This window comes from Callorhinchus milii, unplaced genomic scaffold, assembly GCF_018977255.1.
Source record: "Callorhinchus milii isolate IMCB2004 unplaced genomic scaffold, IMCB_Cmil_1.0 Scaffold4, whole genome shotgun sequence".
Classification (NCBI taxonomy): domain Eukaryota; kingdom Metazoa; phylum Chordata; class Chondrichthyes; order Chimaeriformes; family Callorhinchidae; genus Callorhinchus; species Callorhinchus milii.
Window position 1 is genome coordinate 17,194,938 of NW_024704745.1, and position 18,965 is coordinate 17,213,902.

Consider the following 18,965-nt stretch of genomic DNA (forward strand, 5'->3'; position numbering starts at 1 on the left):
GATACAATCAGACTAATTTCTAGAAATGTCATATGTATTCAGCAGCTAAAGGTTTCACCTTTCTTCCAGATTTAAGATCCTTAATTTTTTGGTGCCCATTTGGCAGTTATGTTTCATTGTATTTTGTACAAGAATGTCAAACCACAACGATATGAATTGGATGTTCTGGATGAAAATTCTTTGCCAACAAAAATAGTCATTATACTGGAGAGCAATTAGCTGTGAAACGTTTTGAAATGGTTCAAAATCCTAGGTGCTATATCAAAAAAAATTATTCTTAGAATTTTGCATATTATGGAATATAACATTGCATCTTATGAAACATCATAATTTTCCATCTATTCCTAAAGACTATGTGGGTATGAACCTTGCCGTCCTGACTTTGAGTCAATTTCTAAGATTTTCCTCTTCAAATGTCGCTATTGGCCCTGATTCTTATTTCCAATCCAGAGCATGACATTGCTGTGAAAAAAATGTGGTCAATCAATCAACTGTTTGTGGGACACTGCTGTGCGCAATTGCCTGCCATGTTTTACCCACAAAATATACAGTCAATCCACTTTACAATATATTCTTTGAAGCGCTTTGAGACGCCTTAACAATGTGATAAGGAGCTATATCAAATGCAAGGATTATTATTTGGATTGTTATAAATTTAACAGACCTCAAACTATACAGGGCTCTGATCAGACTGGAACTGGGGAACACTTGTCGTAAGTAATCTCTGGATAACCCATTACTCCAATGGAAAAGGGATCAGCGATTAGTTATCCAGTGTGGTGAGTTAGACATAGGTCCACAATGGGGTGCTCTGACTGGTGTGGATGTTCCACAAAGGTTGGGTGTGCATGTGCGGATGCATCTGGTCTATTGGAAGGCCTTGGCAGGAGAAGCTGGGAGACACCATCTTAGAGGACGATTTATCCAAATAAGCACTTAGAAAAATTTCTAGAATGTGACTAGTTACGTATTAAGTGGGGTGACGAGGAAAGCAGAGTTCTTTATTAACATTTTGCAAGTGAAGTATTCATTCACAGCATGGCTACTTAAGTGGCATTGACAAGTTAAGCCAAGCTCTTGTTATCAGGAATTTACTGTTCTTCATTTGACCTTTCTACATGAGTAACCTGGCATTATCTTCATTCCCCTTTTCCTATGTTCCTTACCCAAATCCTATTACGTTTGAGCCGAGATTAAGACCTTGTGTGCCGACTTGTTCGAATTCACGTTTCTCATGTGTATTTGTAGGTGTGGAGAGAAACCGATGAGGCATGACATGGGAGAGAGATTATCAAATTAATTTACTAATTAATTATACTTGGGGGTTGTTGGAAATATATTTTTTCTTATTTTTGTTGAATAATACTGCCTAATTTTAAACTTTGTTTTTTAATTACTGTTTTTTTCTCCCCAACAAATTTCACGCATGGATAGCAAAGAACAGAGACAAATTGTAGTAATTTGATAGGGCAAAACCTTAGGCAAGTTTCCTTATTCCACACACCTCTGTTTACCTAGTAGTAAGTAGGAACCCAGTTATTAGTCTTAGTGGATCACTAACCAGGGGTAATAATAAATAAAATTGGTCGCTCAATCGCTGACTGTTTTGTGGGACACTGCTGAGCGAATGGACACTGCTGTGCGTTTCGCCACAAAATATAGTCAATTTACAGTATATCCTGTGAAGCACTTTGAGAGTCTCAAAGATGTAATAAAATACTATATCAAATGCAAGTATTATTATTATTAATTATCCCCAAGTAAAAGTTGATCCTCCTGAGAATCGGCAGTCCAAGCATGTATTTTTGTTGGATACCTGCTGCCTTACAAGCCAAGACTCGGTCACAGAGATGATGAGGTTTGAAATGCTTTGAGATGAAAGTGCTGCATCATTAGCAATTTGTTTTTAAATTTGATTTTGGAACCCCTGAGAATTGGTTGCTTTTCTGTAATGTTAAGTGATCTTGAAATTATTGAATTGTGATACTGTATTGACATGCGGCACCATCTAGTGGTGTAACTTGAATAATAAAATAATACTTGAATTTATTATAATGCCTTATTATGTTATCATGACGCCTCAAAGTGCTTACAGCAAGATATTATATTATTGGCATCAGAGTTTCATTATAGATACTCTTTCATAACTTAAACAATCATATAAAGAAACATTCCTGCAGTGGACCTATAAAAATGAAATTATTTATTTTGAAATCTAGTTGAATTTCAACATGTTTTTGTGATGGATAGATCTGACAAAGATGTAAAATAATCTGAATGTAGTTTTATGGTTGATGCAAAAGTCCCGTAATAGCAAGACCTACCAGGAAAATTAAGAGGAGAGTTTAGAAGAAAATCGAAAGGAGATTGTAGTTCCAGAAGCAATGGGTCATGCCTCACTTGCCTCTTAAATTACTTGGAGATGATGGTGAGGGCTATTCAGTGGATGTGATGTACCTGGATTTGGAGAAATCCTTTAATAAGGTTGCACATCAGAGTCTTTTAAAGACGAGTCAGGTTTTATGAAATTTAATGGAATATTTAGCGACTGTGATTCAAAACCATTTGTGCTATGGGCAAGAAAGAGAAAAAGTGCAGTCTGATAATGGTGGCTTGGGATCTTCTTCAAAAATCTTCTCTGGATTCCTTTTCCTTAGTGCAGTTTATGAGAAGCATGCTATTTATAATCTGTGGTGATGCCAAGGAATGTGATGAGTTGAGTGTTGCAATGAACACTGGCAGAAATTTCTACTCTGACGTTAAGCCATCTTTAAAGACTTGAAGGATTTTAGGCTCTGCTAAATCACCATTCAGCAGCCATTGCATGCATCTTCCTTCCCTGCTCAGCATACTGCAGATTTTTCTCAGCATTTGCACATGACAGAAGAGTCGTGGGGAGGCTAAGGTTCTGTTTTGATGGACAAACAGTAACTCTGTCAAACACTGCTCTTGGGAACTGGGAGTAGAAATAACTTCAAGAATCATGTCAGATTTGCAGCTCTGGCACAGCTGTTTGAATTGAAGCAGATGGGACTGCAAAGTACCTTTATTGGAAAGCCCAACCAACATGATAAATTTGTCTACCCAAATATTTCTAATAGTGTACGTATCCAGGCATGATCTACTCATTTATCATCATTGATCGCTACTTCACAAAGTCTTCCAATCTGGTATGTGACTGTTCTAGCCCATCTCGCCCATCAATCGTGTTTAAACTGAGGTGTTTTCAGTTGATACACTCATAATAATTCTTGCATTGTGGGCTCAAAATTGCTCGGCTTGTCTCAGAACAAAGTGACCCAACCTTGATCACCAGCCTTACTGGACTGTGGCTCCTATTCCTTCAATAGTGGAAGAATATGAGTAATAGTGGTAACTTTCTAGGTATATTGAGCAATTTCAGTGTTATAAAATGTTGAATTTTTTTTTGCGTGGAACTGCTATTCAGAAACTTGTGCTCCTGTTGGCTTTGATGAAACCACATGTCAGTCTGACAATTCCAGCCTCTTCTGAAGCTGCCTCTGTGAGTTTCTGTTTGAAGTCAGTGATGGGTCCGGTTTATCAAGTAGAAGAGGGGTTGGGCTGGGCTAAATATGCTTTGGCTCTTTTGCAAATGGCAATTATCTTGAGTCATGGATTGGCTTCAGATGTTCCAAAGTGTGTGTTTTTTTTTGCTCTAAATTATTTTAAATAGAACTGTTGGCCATTTAATTTGGATATATGAAGTGCACCTTTGTATTAAGGCCTCTTTAAAGAACTCAAATTTAAAGAATGGCAACCCTGATGTTGAAACCCTGATATCTATTAGGTTTTGGGGACACACAAAAAGCCGACTGCATATATGTCATCTTGGTAATATTTTTGGCTTAGAATCAGAAGGTTGTGACTTCAAACCCACATTGTGATTTGCGCTCACCCGCCAAACAGTGAAGCACCGAGGAAGCACACTAGGAGTACTTCATTATGGATGGTGCCATCACCATCCCCCAATTTTCTCTTGACTTTTCCTCACCTCTGAGATCCTCATCTGTGACTTCATCAAGTCCAGGTTCGATTTATTCCAGCCCCTGCTCACCGGACCCCCAGCTCCTCCTGACACAAACTGCAAATGATCCAAATCTATAGCCCCTCTCAACTCTCACAGCCAGCTCTGGGATCTTATAAACCTCATCCTTGCTCGGTGCCCAATTGAAAATTCTTGACCTCACATTCAAAGCTCTTCAGGGCCTTGTCACATCCTACTTCTGTGACTCCTGCTTGATCTGCCTCACCTTCAGCAGGTGGGTTTTCAATTCTGCCCTGAATGCAAGTTGTGGTTGTCATCCTGAAGTAAATGTTGTTGTGGACGAAATGTTAACCCTTGGGCGTACATGCCTATTCTATAATGTTAAAGGCCCCATGTCATTATTCCTAAAAGAGAAGGGAACTTGCAGTGTCCTGGTCAACAATCCTCCAAATTTATTAATCTCATGGCTGTTTGTGGGATCTTGCTGTGTGTGAGATGGCTGCTGTATTTGCCTTTGGGTGCCAAAAAAATAAACAGTCAATTCACTTTATATTCAGTCAAGTAGTATGCATCCTCTCAAAGACATGATAAGGTGCTGTATCAAATGCAAGGATTGTTATTTTATTATGATTAAAGTACCAAATGTATTGAGGTGCCGAAAATTGCAAGTTCTCTCATGAGACGAAATTTCTATTTTTGTTGTGAAATTTTCCAATATTGAAAACCTATTTTATTTTAATATTATCCTTGCATTTGATATAATGTCATGAAGTGAATGATCAATTTTATCAGGGGATTGCTGGCTGGGACACAAGGAGAAAATTCCTTTTTTTGAATACTATTTCATTCTCAGCTGCAAAATTTTTGCACGTAATTTTAGCTGAAAATAAATTCTAGGAATTCTAAGAATAAAATGTTAATTATAATCGACTACTAGAGTAAACTCCTCTTCCATATCGCTACTGAAAGTACATTAATCTTGTCAGAGATTCCCCATACTGTCTGTTCTGTTTTCGTTAAACAAAAATGTTATGCAATTCAAAATATCTTAGAAATAACTTAGAAAATGGCGAAGGAAAGGGGATATGATTCCCTAGGCAACACTCATACTGTACAGTTACATTTAGAGGAAAATGGGTTTATTGGAGGGAATAGCTATGAAGCAGGATGGACTTAATCATATATGTATATTTGTTCATTCCCTAGGTTTTAAATGTGGAAAGCTAATTTTACAATAAAATAACTTAGAAAATGGCGAAGGAAAGGGGATATGATTCCCTAGGCAACACTCATACTGTACAGTTACATTTAGAGGAAAATGGGTTTATTGGAGGGAATAACTATGAAGCAGGATGGACTTAATCATATATGTATATTTGTTCATTCCCTAGGTTTTAAATGTGGAAAGCTAATTTTACAATAAAATAGATTTTTTATGTAGAGACTCCACCTAACCTCCACTTCGGTGCAGAATCCCCCACAGAAAAAAATCCAAATTGAAGGTTTGTTTTGTGTGCTTGTCGATAGCCTCGTTTCCCAGCTGATTGGCTTTAAGCCAGCTGCTGGCATTGCGCAATTGGCTCGGATGTAGAAGCACTGAGGATAGCAGATGCTTTGGTTTGTGCGCTGTGGCTGTGACGCATACAGTTGAATGAAGCAGAAAACTGAAGGTCACTACGATAGCTATGGAGTACAATCACTTCTTCAGCTATGCATCCTAGCCTTCTCTACAGTGAATCATCTGCTGCTTCCTGGATCCAATGCTTCTCTGGCTGTACTTTTAAAAATGCAGCAAATCTGCCTGCTGCCAAAGGATTTAATAAACCAGACGTGAGATTTCTTGGATCTGTGCTGTAATTATAAAGACAATACGGTCTCTTCCACCTGAAGCTCTTGAAACACGTGGCTGTGGGTAGTGGTTGTTGGGTGATTGATGTTGTGATGTGACGACAAAATAGAGAAGACCTTCTTCTGTGCATTTATTTGGTTTAAATTTGAAAGTCCTTTGATCCTCCACTGATGAATGGTGTGGCAGCTCTGAATGCAGTTATCACTATCACGAGAGTTATCATATTAATAGAATTAATATGTTCAGCTGATTATGTAAAACAAGCTTATTGTATACATGGCAACAGTTGTCAGGATTTTGTCTCCATGCCACACACCAAGAGTCTTGAATTTTGTGTAATTATCTGAAAGCTGTGGTATCTTTATAAAATGTAGTAATAAACCTGTTCCCTCTCTCTTTATTTAGCCTTCAAGATGCTGGTATTGGATTTATCCTCCTTATAGACAGACGGCAAGACAAATGGTCTTCTGTGAAAACATCACTGCTGCGAATAGTTGTGAGTATTAATATAATACAAATATCAACTCTTTAGAAACACTGAAGCTTTAAGCCTGTTGTGGGATATTAACCATGTAGATGGATTTAGGCTCTTGCATGATGTATAGGATGTGACAGAGTGGGAAGCGTTGCCTGAAGTATTGATTTAAAAAAAGGAAATCAAAGCCTTTTGCTGAAGCAGCCTGCAGCACACAATGACCTGTTTTTTTTAAAGATGAAATATGCATTGACAGTCATGTACTTTCAATACAAACTTTTTGAGCAGTGTTGAGCTACGTTTCTTCAATAAAATTGTTGTTTTAAATCCTGGCTTGATAATGTACGATTATTAATAGCAAAGGGTGTTCCTCCAAATCGAGTTCCTCCTGTTCCTCCTATTTTTGGAGCAGAATTCCCTCGAGTTCTTGTGATGGATATCCAGCTACCAGGAATTCCTATTTGGACTTCTTTAAGAAATCCTGAAGAAATACTTAAAAGTTTACCTTTTGCCATTTTGGAGAAAACCTTTGATTGGGAAAGTTAGGCATTCTTCTTCCACTGAAGGGACTTGTTATATCCCAGTAATAGGATTGTAAACTCTGTCTTTATCTGAGGAACATTGTTCATAGGAGTTGGATGATATTACAGCTATCTATTCAGAGATTGTTCAAGATTTGGACAATGTTTCTATGAAATCACAGAACCTGCTTTCCAGTCAAGTGTTACATACTCTATACAGGTGTGATATAGTTACTGCCATAATAAGGTTGTTAATATATCATGACATGTTATGCATTTGCACTTGATTCTTTTCCAAAAATTAAGATAAATGTAACCAGTTTGCAAGGTAATAAAATAGTATGTGCTAACACAATTTCCAAGTGTCCTTGGTGTGGTGATCCACAATCTTAGAGATGAAAATTCAACACCAGTAATGAAGTAGTTTAGAGGAAAGGTATTCAGTTCTGGTAATCTGTGATGCATGAAATGTTAAGACATTGATCACAGCAAAACTTTAATTCTATTACTATCATTTGCATTGTCATTACTGACTTTAACAATGGATAGAAGTGGAACGCAGAGCATGTGGCAAACTTATGGTTGGTGCCATGAAACAGAACCTAATAACTTCCCTGGTCATTTTCTGTACTGATTTGTGAATACTGTACCATTTGGTTTGCTGGAACAATGATTATAGATAGTGCTGTTGTGTTTCAAGACCCAATGAAGATGATTCGATCCATTCTGTGAAATAAATAACCTTTTTATATTCGATGTATGTGCGCTGTAAAAAAAATTCTGTCTTGTTGCAGACTGTTCAAGCAAGTTTTGCCTTATTTTGCATACCTTGATAACTATATCTGACTTAATTATGTGAATATAGACATTATATGAATACTGTATATAATGAGGTGGGTTAGGTCCATAAATTCAGACCTTGCGTTATATAATGAGGTGTGCTATAAAAATGGCTGCCACTAATGTCACTTCCTGCGTGTTGTGCTTGTGTGCAACACACAGGACGTTAGCTAGTCAGTACAGTGGTGCAGTGCTAAAGCTTTCAGTCACTGTGCCTTTACCCTCTGGAGCAGTGGTGGCCGAACAGAATACATTTTCTTGATTGAATATTTCTCGATTTATGCAAGAAACATACAATCAATGAAAATCTGAAATCCGATCGAACACAGACTTGCCTAGGCTCATTCGAATGTTTGGAGGGTGGGGGTAGGGAGCGGGGCTGCTTCTTGATGGCCCCACAAACCACTTCCAGCCCTTGGGCCACAGGTTGACCACCACTGCTCACTTTGCTATCAGTTGTCAAAAGTTGACTTAAAAGCTTGCCCTTTTCAAGCATGCTTACAGGTACAAGGGTCTTCAACATGTTACTTTATATGAAGGGTGCTACATAAATCCCAATTGTTTTTCTATTTTATTCACCTTCTCAGTTTCGCTCTTGTGCCATTCGGGGATATAAATCAATATTTCTCTCTCCTTTTATTTACAGGGATCATTCCCAGGAAACCTTCAGTTGGTGTTTGTCCTTCGACCTTCTGGGATCTTTCAGAGAGCAATCTTTGATATTGTCCTGAAACTTAATCAAGATGATTTTAAAATGAAGGTACCGGTAAGTGACATTTAACATGATTTTTAGAAAAGTGTGAATATGTTTTTACCAATAAAGTGAAGAAGGTAGTTCAGTAAATTTCATCCAAGCAAAATGTAATGCTTATTTCCATTGGTCTTGAGTTCTCACTGCATTTATTCTACCTTATGAATCCCCTCTTTCTTCCTTTCTTTTACACCCCCCCACCCGATAAAGACATATAGGCTGGCTGGACTGAAGGACTCATGACAGCATCATCATTGCATTCTGTTGGTAATATAGCTCATGATAAAGAGCGTCTGTGCGATGTGTAGTCTTGAGACTTTGGCACAGATCTACTTTATCATTGAAGCTGAAGTCTGATGAGCCTGCGTGCTGTTTAGAGGATTCTCTTGTGAAGACATTTGCGCCACAGGTGCTAAGAATCAGCTGCCTCAACCAGTCACTTTGTAGATGCCCTGACTAAATATTTAAAAACTAAATGGATTTGGACATTTTACACCATGCTCGAATCCCTCACAATATAAACCTCTTTACTTTTCCTTCCTTACCCTCCCCCTCACCCCCACCTCCAATCTCCGCTTGTTTCATATCAGCAGAGCAAGCTGCAAATAAGATATTACAGAGTCACTGTGCTATTAACGTATACTGCAAACTGCAACTCGTCTTCTTTGCATTTGCAGTTATCAGCAGATTTTCGTTTGCCTGTTCAATTCCTCCAATGAGCTCACACTCGGAATTGCTTCTCTGTTATGCTTTCCTCTAAAAATCCAGCGAAGGACTCAGTGCAATGTTGTGCACAATCTTTGAAGTGAATTCATTGTCAATCAACAGCTTCATTCATCACTTCATGCCCATTTATAGCTTCTCAATGAATTGTATTACCAGCTCTCTATTGACAAGAGATTTCTCTGATAGGTCATAATGCTGAACTCAGTAACTGAATTACACAGTTACATTGACAAAACGCAGCTCACCGAGGAACTGGGAGGTACACTGGAATATTGCCACAGTCAGTGGTTAGGTCACCGAACTGTAAGTAGCAATCTTTTAAGTTCTTTTGATATGACTGTCACTAATGTTTTTACAGAATATTTTAAACAACAAATGCATGGTAATTTAAAGTGGTTAATTTACACCCAAGAATTAACTAAAAACTATTTTGTTCATTGTAACTACAAATTGGCGGTAAGCAGTGACTGCAACAGGTTACCAGGAAGGGTGATAGAGTTTAGGATGCTGGACTCGTTTAAAACGCAGGGAGGGGGTTAGCTTGATGGGTGGGCCAAAGTGCCTTCTTTATCCACACTGATCTTGTGAAAGGATTTAAAACCTTAGCTTTTTGAACAATTATTTATTTTAGGATTTGTTTATTTTTGTTTGGATTTCTTGCTGCAAAATCAGATTTTCCTTGTAAGTGACATTTAACAGTGTAGCACAAGTTCCAGTTCTTGTAACTCACAAAACAATTTCACAGTGGTGGAGCATCTTGCAGTGGGTGAACTTTAGGAGAAGCATAGCCCATTGAGGTCAAAGTGGGAATGACATTAAGAATTGCACAGAATTCACGAATATTGAGTCCATACGAAAACCAGAAAAACCTCATTCTGACCCGAGGAAACTTTGTTCTGACCAAACTAACTTTGGAGCAGAGTTTCCTATTTCAGCATGCTGTACATCTGGTTACTGGGGGGATTCAATATTGATGAATCCTTTGCCAATGTGTTTTCAACCCCTTTGAGGCTGAGAATGTCCAGAGAAAACTGAGGAATCTGTACCTTCACACAAATGAACCAAACAGGCACAAACATCTATTTCAGACTGTCCAGAATTTGGCAATTTCAGCATTAATTTTGAATCTGATTTTCTGTAAGTTACTTTTAAGAACTACAGTAAACTTCTTCAAAGTTAAGACTGAAATTAATAATTTGCTAAATTTGAAGCTTTAAAACGCTACATGAACAGAGAGCATCTGGATCCGATGGGTCAAATGGCCACCTTCTGTGTTATAAATTTCAATAGTTTGGTGTAGCCAGACATTTCCTTCCTAGTGTTTGGAAAGGCATTTGTGCTGAAAGACTAAAGGATGGCAAATGTTAGACTGTGTTTAAAAAGAGGAACAGAACAAGATGAAGAATTATAATCAATTAGTCTTACCTTCATTGCAAGTCAACTACTGGAAACCATAATATGGAATGGATTTTATCAACATTTACACTAGGATTGAACTGGAAAAGTTGACGTGGATTTGTTTTAAAAAAAAGTCATGCTTTTAATTGAATGTTTTGAGAAAATCATTTGATAAGGTGCCAGTTATATTAACGTTAAGGCATGTTCTATTAAAGTCTAACCAATAGGTGGCAGAAAGCATTGAATGGATATTTCTTGCTTTGCTTTGATGTCCCATGGTAAGTGACCTGCTCCACTGATCTGTGCTGGGACTTCTATTGTTTTCCATCTAAATTAATGGTTAGAATTTGACAGAAGGTGAACAAATTCTATGTTTACGGTTGGTGCCAAATTTGAGGGTTATTGTAAACTGTTAGGAAATGGGAAACTTGTGAATGAAACAGAATGAGCTCACCTCGGCTAGCCCTCTAAATACAGACCTTTAAAGTATGAGAAAAGCAAAACTTCAGGGTCATCAAAGCCTCTTCTAGGGACAGAGCAAGTCCGAAGCACTGGCTGAATTATACTTCAGCTCATTTAGGAAGGTATGTGGTTCCTCCAAGACTGCCACAGTCAGGAGTCTCCAGAACCTAATACAATCTACAAACTTCTCCAGTTTTATCCTTTCTCATGTAATACTCTTTTGTATCCTATGTAAAAGGCCATAGAGAGCTTTGCCGTCATGGTGAAGGACACTGCACAGATGCTTCAGGCCTTTGGAACAGAATTAGCTGAGACCGAACTCCCAAATGATGCCACATCAACAATGAGTCTCCTAACAGTGCACACGGAAAAGCGAGACAAAATGAAGGTAATGCACAATGAAAGACAAACAACAAACTATCCTGAAAAGAATACAATACAGTAATAAGTTAAATGTAATGCAATAAGACCCCAAAATCAGCTATTCTTTGGTGCAAAAGCCAGCAGGGAGTCCACATTATTTGAAGAACCAATTGTTTGTCAGTCATTTTATGGTGGAAACTGCCCTGAAAAGGGGAGAGGCTGAACCCTCCAATTAAGAGGCAAGCAGCTATTTAATCTAACAACAAGAACAGGCAAACCTTTTGCTGATTGTAGTGAAGTCAGAAAGCACTATTGTGTTATTCTTTCATGTTCAGTTCATCATACTTATGTCTGTGTCTTCAAAGTAAAGATCTGCTTTAAGCTGCCGTTTGGCTGGTGATTTACTGCAATGCTTCACTTCAGAGAATTGTTTTATCTTCTGAAAAGGAACCAGTTCTCTATCCAGGCTATATCCAAAATCACAAGGGAATTTGAGCTTTGCTAATCATGAACTACTCGTATGGTGAGACAGCAAGTCAGTCTGGATCTGTCTGAGAGGAGAGACAGAAAATTGCCGCAGGTTACAATCTTGCATTTCGCTGTACTTGTGTATGATTAATGAAAATCTGACAGATACTTTCGTCGCTTGTGAAGAAGCAACTTAATGCAATACCTTGTGTCAGTCTTTGAAGCATAGCAACGCATAAATGATGCAGAAAAATTATGCTTTAAAGCAATCTCTATTTTGCAGACAGCTGTGGATATGATGAGCGGGACACACAAAAACCTAATTTCAGATATTAGCAAACCTGACTCTTGTCACTTTGTAGACAGTCAATCAGTCCTTATGTTTCGGGTTGGAGTGCAGTGCTTCTTTTCACAGGCCAGCTCAGTTGTGATTATCACTGATGACCAATATATTCTCAAATTGCCGCAGAGCCACTTGATAACTAGAAACAGCCTGTGGGTGTATGTATGTATGTATGCACATCAGTGGTTCAGACTGAAGTTGGTCCACACTGAGCTGGACATTGGTTTAACTCATTTATTTTGGTCGCATTAAGCTGGCACTATTCGAAAATAAGTTTATCCTGATGTCTGAGGGTTGCCAAATCTGATTGGATGTGTTCTGGGAGGTGTTCATCACATGACATAATCGCTTTAAGGACTGAAGCCATTTTTTTACTCAAGGTCCTGCTTACACCAGTAAAATCATTGTAAAAACAATAATACCCTTTTCCTTTGCACAAAACCTACAGAGCCATTATGTTTTGAAGAGCTACTGCCGAAATCATTCATTTTGAAAAACTGATCTGTTCTTGACTTTATAGTAGTGTTGTAAGTCACAGGATCAGTACACCAATAAGATGACTGAGAGAGAGCAAGTGCAGGTTGCCTTGACATTTCAAACACTGGCTGGACTACAGAGTCTCCAGGAATGCATGAAACCAATGAGAAGCTGATAACAAGATGAATCTTGATTCACCATTCAATATTCATTTTGAGAATTCTCCTGGATTATTCGCAGTAGTGTCTAGGAAATTAATCTTTAATTCCTGGGGTCTCCATAACAATCTGGGTGGATTGGCAATCCTACAATGGCTTGGGCAACAGTGACATTGGTCATTCACTTTGAAAGCTGTGTGCAAATTAGCTGCTGTGTTTGCCTACAAATTACAGTAATTGCATACAAATTACACAGCCACAGTCATTCACTTTATAGCACATCCTGTGAAGCACTTTGAGGCATCCTGATGGAAGGCGTATATCAAACATAAAGATGATTACAATTTATCATTTAACCCAGGAACCAGCTATGCAGATATGAACTGCAACTGACGCCTCAGGCCCAACCATGTATGCCAAAGTTGAAGGGACCTGCAGCCAGTCTATAATTATCAACTGCTATTTTTGTCACTGATGATTGTCATACCAAAAGTTGTAATTTTCTCACCCACTTGTTTCTTTTATGATGGCAATTTTTGTTTTGCATAAACCATTGAAAAATGCTATAAATGATTCTTTCAGAGTTGCATCTGGTAACTTCAGAAAATTTTGCCTTGCACAGAATTGCTGAAAATGTTCAAATTCAAGGCTAAATTTGAAAAGCAGTGTTCTGCCAGTTATTTGAAAGTTAAAGCTGAATCTTGGAATTTTCTATATTTCTGCTTTATAATCTGTGCATTCTTTAATTTTAAGACAAAATGGTGCAATTTCAAGCAACAGATATGCAAACATAAGCAGAAAGATGTCCAAAAAACCTATTTTCAAAATATTTCAAGTGCTGGGGATGAGATTGGGAAAAGTCCTCCTCTTTAGAGCCAGTAGGTATCAGACACGTTGTGAACTAGGTGGCATTTGACATTTTTCTCTCCACATTTTACAGAGGGATATAGACCTGGCTTTAAAGAAAGGTCATAGTCTCCTGTCCAGTATCCGAGAACCAATCACCAAGAATTCAGATTATATCTTGAATGCAGACCAACTGGATCATCAGAGCAATGTGCAAAGGTGAGCAGACTGTACTGAAAATGAAGTGTAGTCATTATTTATGGCCAAATGATATATTCTTAATCATGGTAAGAATTGAGCCATAAACTAGAATTGCACTGGTTATTTTCTAACAGTTTTCGTTATACTTTGGACTGATGCACACTGTAATGTATGATAATGAGGTGCTCCATTGCCAGTGGGTGACTAAGCACTTTGTAACCAAAAGGCCAATTTTAATCATCTGTTTTATCAAATCTGGGGTATTAGTTGAACAATTCCATGAATCCAAACTTCCTTATCTTTGCTTTACTGAGGCTTTAGAACATATGTCCTCTCACAGAAACAAACAAACAAATACATACAGAAAAGGCAAAATACTGGAGATGTTGGAAATCTGAAATAAAAACAGAAGTTGCTGGGAATACTCAGCAGGTGAGGCAACATCTATGGAGAGAGGAAAGTGAGTTAATGTTTCAGGTTGCTGATCTTTCTTTGAATGCTGAGTGTTTCAAACAAACACATCCACTCTTCTTGACAGAGTAGCATGAGCAGGAACTGAGGAATATGGGTGGATGTGTCTGATCGTTGTACTATTTTTAATAGGAATGTTCCTAGGAAGTGTTTGGTCTCAGCTAAGTTACAGGGTCTAATTTTGTGCAATGCAGATTTACTGGACTTCTGCATTAATGAAAACACCAGTGATGAGATTGACGTAAGACTTAGTGACAGTGTTCCCAGATGAGATGTGATGTAACTCAACCCTCCAGCCAGTTTTATACATTACCATTCACCCAGGGACAGCGTTCATCACTATAGTGATTGTACCAGTGCCCATTCCAATGATTTGAAAAGTTGCATTCAGTTCCTTCCAATAATTGTGTTGGTATCACCTTCTCCTGCTGTTGCCCCCTCTGTTAGGTTCCACCTCCACACCAGATTCCTGTAGCTCAGTGGTTAGAGCACTCGCCTTGCAAGCGAGACACTTGGGTTCAATTCCAGGCAGGGCAAAACCTTGGGCAAGTTTCCTTACTCCACACGCCTACTAATAATCCCTCCAAAACAAAACAATAATAAATTGGCTATTTTCAATCCACAACTGTTTGTGAGACACTGCTGCGCAATTGGCTGCCGCGTTTCGCCCACAAATATACAGTCAATTCACTTTACAGCATATTCTGTGAAGCGCTTTGAGACGTCGAGAAGACGTGAAAAGCGCTACATCAAATGCAAGGATTATTATTATTACAATAATATGTTCATGACTTAATTATGCTCCTCTGCTTACAGATTGCTCGCTCAGTTGAATGAGACTGAAACAGCTTTTGATGAATTCTGGAATAAGCACCAGTTGAAGCTTGAACAATGCCTGCAACTCCGACATTTTGAGCATGATTTCCGAGAGGTGAGTGCTTAACATTTTAAATAAGTGAGTGGAAGATACGAGGGGAGTACAGAAAACGTTTGTATGCATCACATAGCACTTCTCCCTCCAATACAATAGCATGCTGATCAGAGTTTCTCCTTATAGTAGCTCGGAAGAAGTGCTTAGAGCTGTGCAACTGTCCAGATTAACCTCTGAATATGCAAACCACAGAATAAATTGGTACCACACACCAACTTATAACATTAACAAATACTCAATTCATAGCAAGAATTTAAGATCTGCATTGCAGGACCTTGTTCATTTTATACACTTGAAAGAGAGCTTGGTTATCTGTATGCTTTATATTTAACACGTTAATATTTTTCTGGATGGGACGGATGCATCCCACTTTCCCCCACCGAATACCATTCTCCGCTTTCATTTCACTTCAGTGGCTTGGGCAAGAATTTCCTCTTGCTGTTTATTGAAGTGAGTTTCACAGCATAATGGGGATTAACAGTTTAAGATTGGATGTGAGGGAGGAAGAGGAGAAAACCTTTATTTTGTGCAGTCCGTAAATCAGTCACTAACCCCTCTCCACAAGATGGTTAATCAATTTGTCACGGATGCATAATTTCCACACACCTTGGGATATTCATACCTGATACCACAAAATATTCTAAAGCTACTATATATGTTATATATATAATATAACTGTAAAGTTTCTCCCCACCCCCACTAATTAATTAGCTGCAGTCATCTAACTGCTAATTTAAAACATCACTGTCAATATAACATTGTCATGAGCCAAGGGGAAATAGCATGGTATTGAACATGTTTTGTGAAACCATAATGTGGTTCAGAACAGTGCAAGTTGCGGCAAAACCAACAACTGTTTTCAGAATGAGAGACCTGTCAAGTTAATTTATTGAAGTCTCAGCCTGTGGATCAGTAATGGACTGAATAATGGACACTTTATTGAGTTCCAAACTTAACAAAGTGTTCTGTTTGAATCACTGCTGTGAAATAATTGTCAACTGCAGTACTTATTTAGTAAATGAAATCAATAACTGACAAGGAGAGAAGTGCCCATTTTGTAGTCTTTCATTGTATGCTGATAACTCAACAATCTGATTTCTATGGTACCTTTTACGCAATGGGTCACTGGGAAGCGTCCTGGCAAATTGTTGTTGGAGACTTGGACAACACTCATATCAATGTCTCTGCCCCAGAAGTATACCTTTATCTGCCAATCCACCCATCTGACATTTGAAAATGGTTAAAATGATAATTTTTGTTTCCTACAGTGAAAGCTTTTCTGCGGCATGTACTGATGTGGAGACAGCAGGTAGCCTGATTGTAACTTGTAACATTTTTTTATACAGTTTATTCTTTCTTCCTCCTTTTAGATCAAGAATACTCTGGACATTTTAGCAGAACGACAAAACACCTTTACAGATATCGGAAACAGCTCCTCCCACGTGGAACATATTATGAGGGATCTTTGCAACCTTGAAGACAAATCTCAGGTAAGATAACCATGACGTACAGCCCGACTATAATGCTCTTCACTGGATTACAAATTCGCTTCTTATGCGGTTGCATTGGGTACCCCATTCATTCCACATTCCCGCAGCCAATTTATTTGTTTCCCATGCACTGACTAGCACTTTGGACTAAAATGGCAGGGATCCCCCAACACTGCACTGGAGGGTTAGCCTGTACTGAGATCAGTGTCAGCTTGGCTTCAGTGCAGTGCTAGGGTTGTGCTGCATTGTTGGAGGTGTTATCCTTTAGATGAGACTTGAACCGAGGTCTCATCTGCCCATTCAGGTGGACTTTGACAGATCCCATGGCACTACTTGAAAGAAAGAGTTTCTGGCCACAATTCCCAAACAAAATTGGTCACTCACTTCATAGCTGTTTGTAGGACATTGCTGTGCACAAATTGGCTGCCCTGGCTACAAATGCAGAAACTATACTTCACAGTAAAATCCTGTGAGGTAACATGAGTTGTCTGAATAACATGATAAGATTTTATATCAAATGCAAGGGTTATTATTGAAATACACAGTCACTACACTATACAGTAAATCAGCTGAAGCACTTTGAGATGTTCTCACATGAAAAGTGCTATACTCAATTGCAAGGATTATTATTATCCCTGCCATGACTCGCTCTGTCTTCCCCCACCTCCACAACATCACTAGGCTCTGCCTCTCCCCTCAAGCCACTGAAACATTCATGCACACATTCATTACATCCAGGCTCGACTACGCCAACTCCCTGCTTGTTGGCCTTCCAAACTCTTTCCTCCACATGCTGCAGATCATCCAGAACTCAAGTCCTCTCCCACACCAGGCTCTGTGACCCCATTATCCCAACCCTTGCTCAGCTCCATTGGCTCCTATCCCTCAGAAGATAGTTTGAAATCCTCCACCTCACCATCAAGGCTCTCCACAGCCTTGCTCCTTCCTATCTCAGTGACCTGCTACCCTCTTATCAACCTGTCCGCACCCTCCGCTCAACAGGCTCCAGCCTGCTGCACATCCCATGCTCAGCCCGCCCCGTCATCGGTGTTCAGGCCTTCAGCCTTTCTGCCCCCAGCCTTTGGAACTCCATCCCACATTCCTTTCGCTTCGCTCCCTCCCTTGCCTTCTTCAAGGTATGTCTGAAGACCCTCTTCTTCGATCGATCCTTTGGCCACCCTCCTACCCTCCCTGCCCTCCACCCTTCCTTACCTCAAACCCCCTCCCCCGCTCGGGTCCAAATCCCTGACTGTCCAGCTCCTTGGGACATCCTCCGGACGTGAAAGGCGCTATACAAGTATGTAGTTATGACATTATGTAGTTTTCCAGTGGATCAGATAGGCAGATTTCTACTTAACATAAATCTCTATTTGTGACTAGGTTACTTTTATAAATTGTTGCTTATTAGGCTGCATTGCATTGCCTGTAGTTTTTAGCCATCAATGGAACCTTGCTAATTTGGTTTTTAATGGTCGTTACAGGTTTTAATTTTCCTTTTTCAAAAAATCCCTTTTTGTGTGTTGTAACAGGAATATCTAGAAAAGGCCTTGGCCTTAATATTACAGGGTGATGAGCTGATTCAAAATAACCATTACGCAGTGGATTCAATTCTGCCCAAGTGCAACGAAATGCGACGAGTCTGCGATGAGTTCACGAATGGAATAACAACAAAGAAAGAATTTCTTAATCTCTCGATGGATTTGCACAAGAGGCTGGAAAAGGTAGGAGTCACATTATCGGTAAATAGAAGGTTAAATATTCACAATCTTGAATAGGACAGATGCGGAAGAGACATTAAACCCAGGTCACGTCTGCCTCTTCAGGTGGTCGTTTACGATCTCATGGCACTTTTTGAAAAGAAGGGAATTTCTCCAAGTGCTCTGGCCAAAATAAAATTGGCCGTTCACTTCATGGCTGTTGGTAGAGCATTGTTGTGTGCAAATTAGTTATCATCAATTAATAAGGTTGCTGCAATTTATAGTAATTGCTGTGGAACACCTCAGAACAAATGGAACACATTTTGAGTGTTTTATGCAATATCAAATGCAAGGATTATTTATCCATGGATATCGCTGTATATATGAAGAGACATTTCAGTATACAGTACTAAAATTCGATACAGTTTAATTTCTTTATGCAATCCAATGCAATCATTGTACACATCATACTCTACATTGTTTTGTGCTATC

At 38.9% G+C, this 18,965-nt stretch overlaps 1 protein-coding gene across 1 annotated transcript in view; it reads left to right on the plus strand.

Annotated features, from left to right (window-relative positions):
• The window catches only part of mcf2la (mcf.2 cell line derived transforming sequence-like a), an 82,220-nt gene that overhangs the window by 30,050 nt on the left and 33,205 nt on the right, over nt 1–18,965 (plus strand). The window contains exons 4-11 of the mRNA XM_007891616.2: nt 6,261–6,351; nt 8,338–8,457; nt 9,355–9,471; nt 11,267–11,416; nt 13,778–13,902; nt 15,172–15,286; nt 16,657–16,776; nt 18,306–18,497. Of these exons, the coding sequence (XP_007889807.1) occupies nt 6,261–6,351; nt 8,338–8,457; nt 9,355–9,471; nt 11,267–11,416; nt 13,778–13,902; nt 15,172–15,286; nt 16,657–16,776; nt 18,306–18,497 (1,030 nt within the window). The remainder of the gene's footprint in view (nt 1–6,260; nt 6,352–8,337; nt 8,458–9,354; nt 9,472–11,266; nt 11,417–13,777; nt 13,903–15,171; nt 15,287–16,656; nt 16,777–18,305; nt 18,498–18,965) is intronic.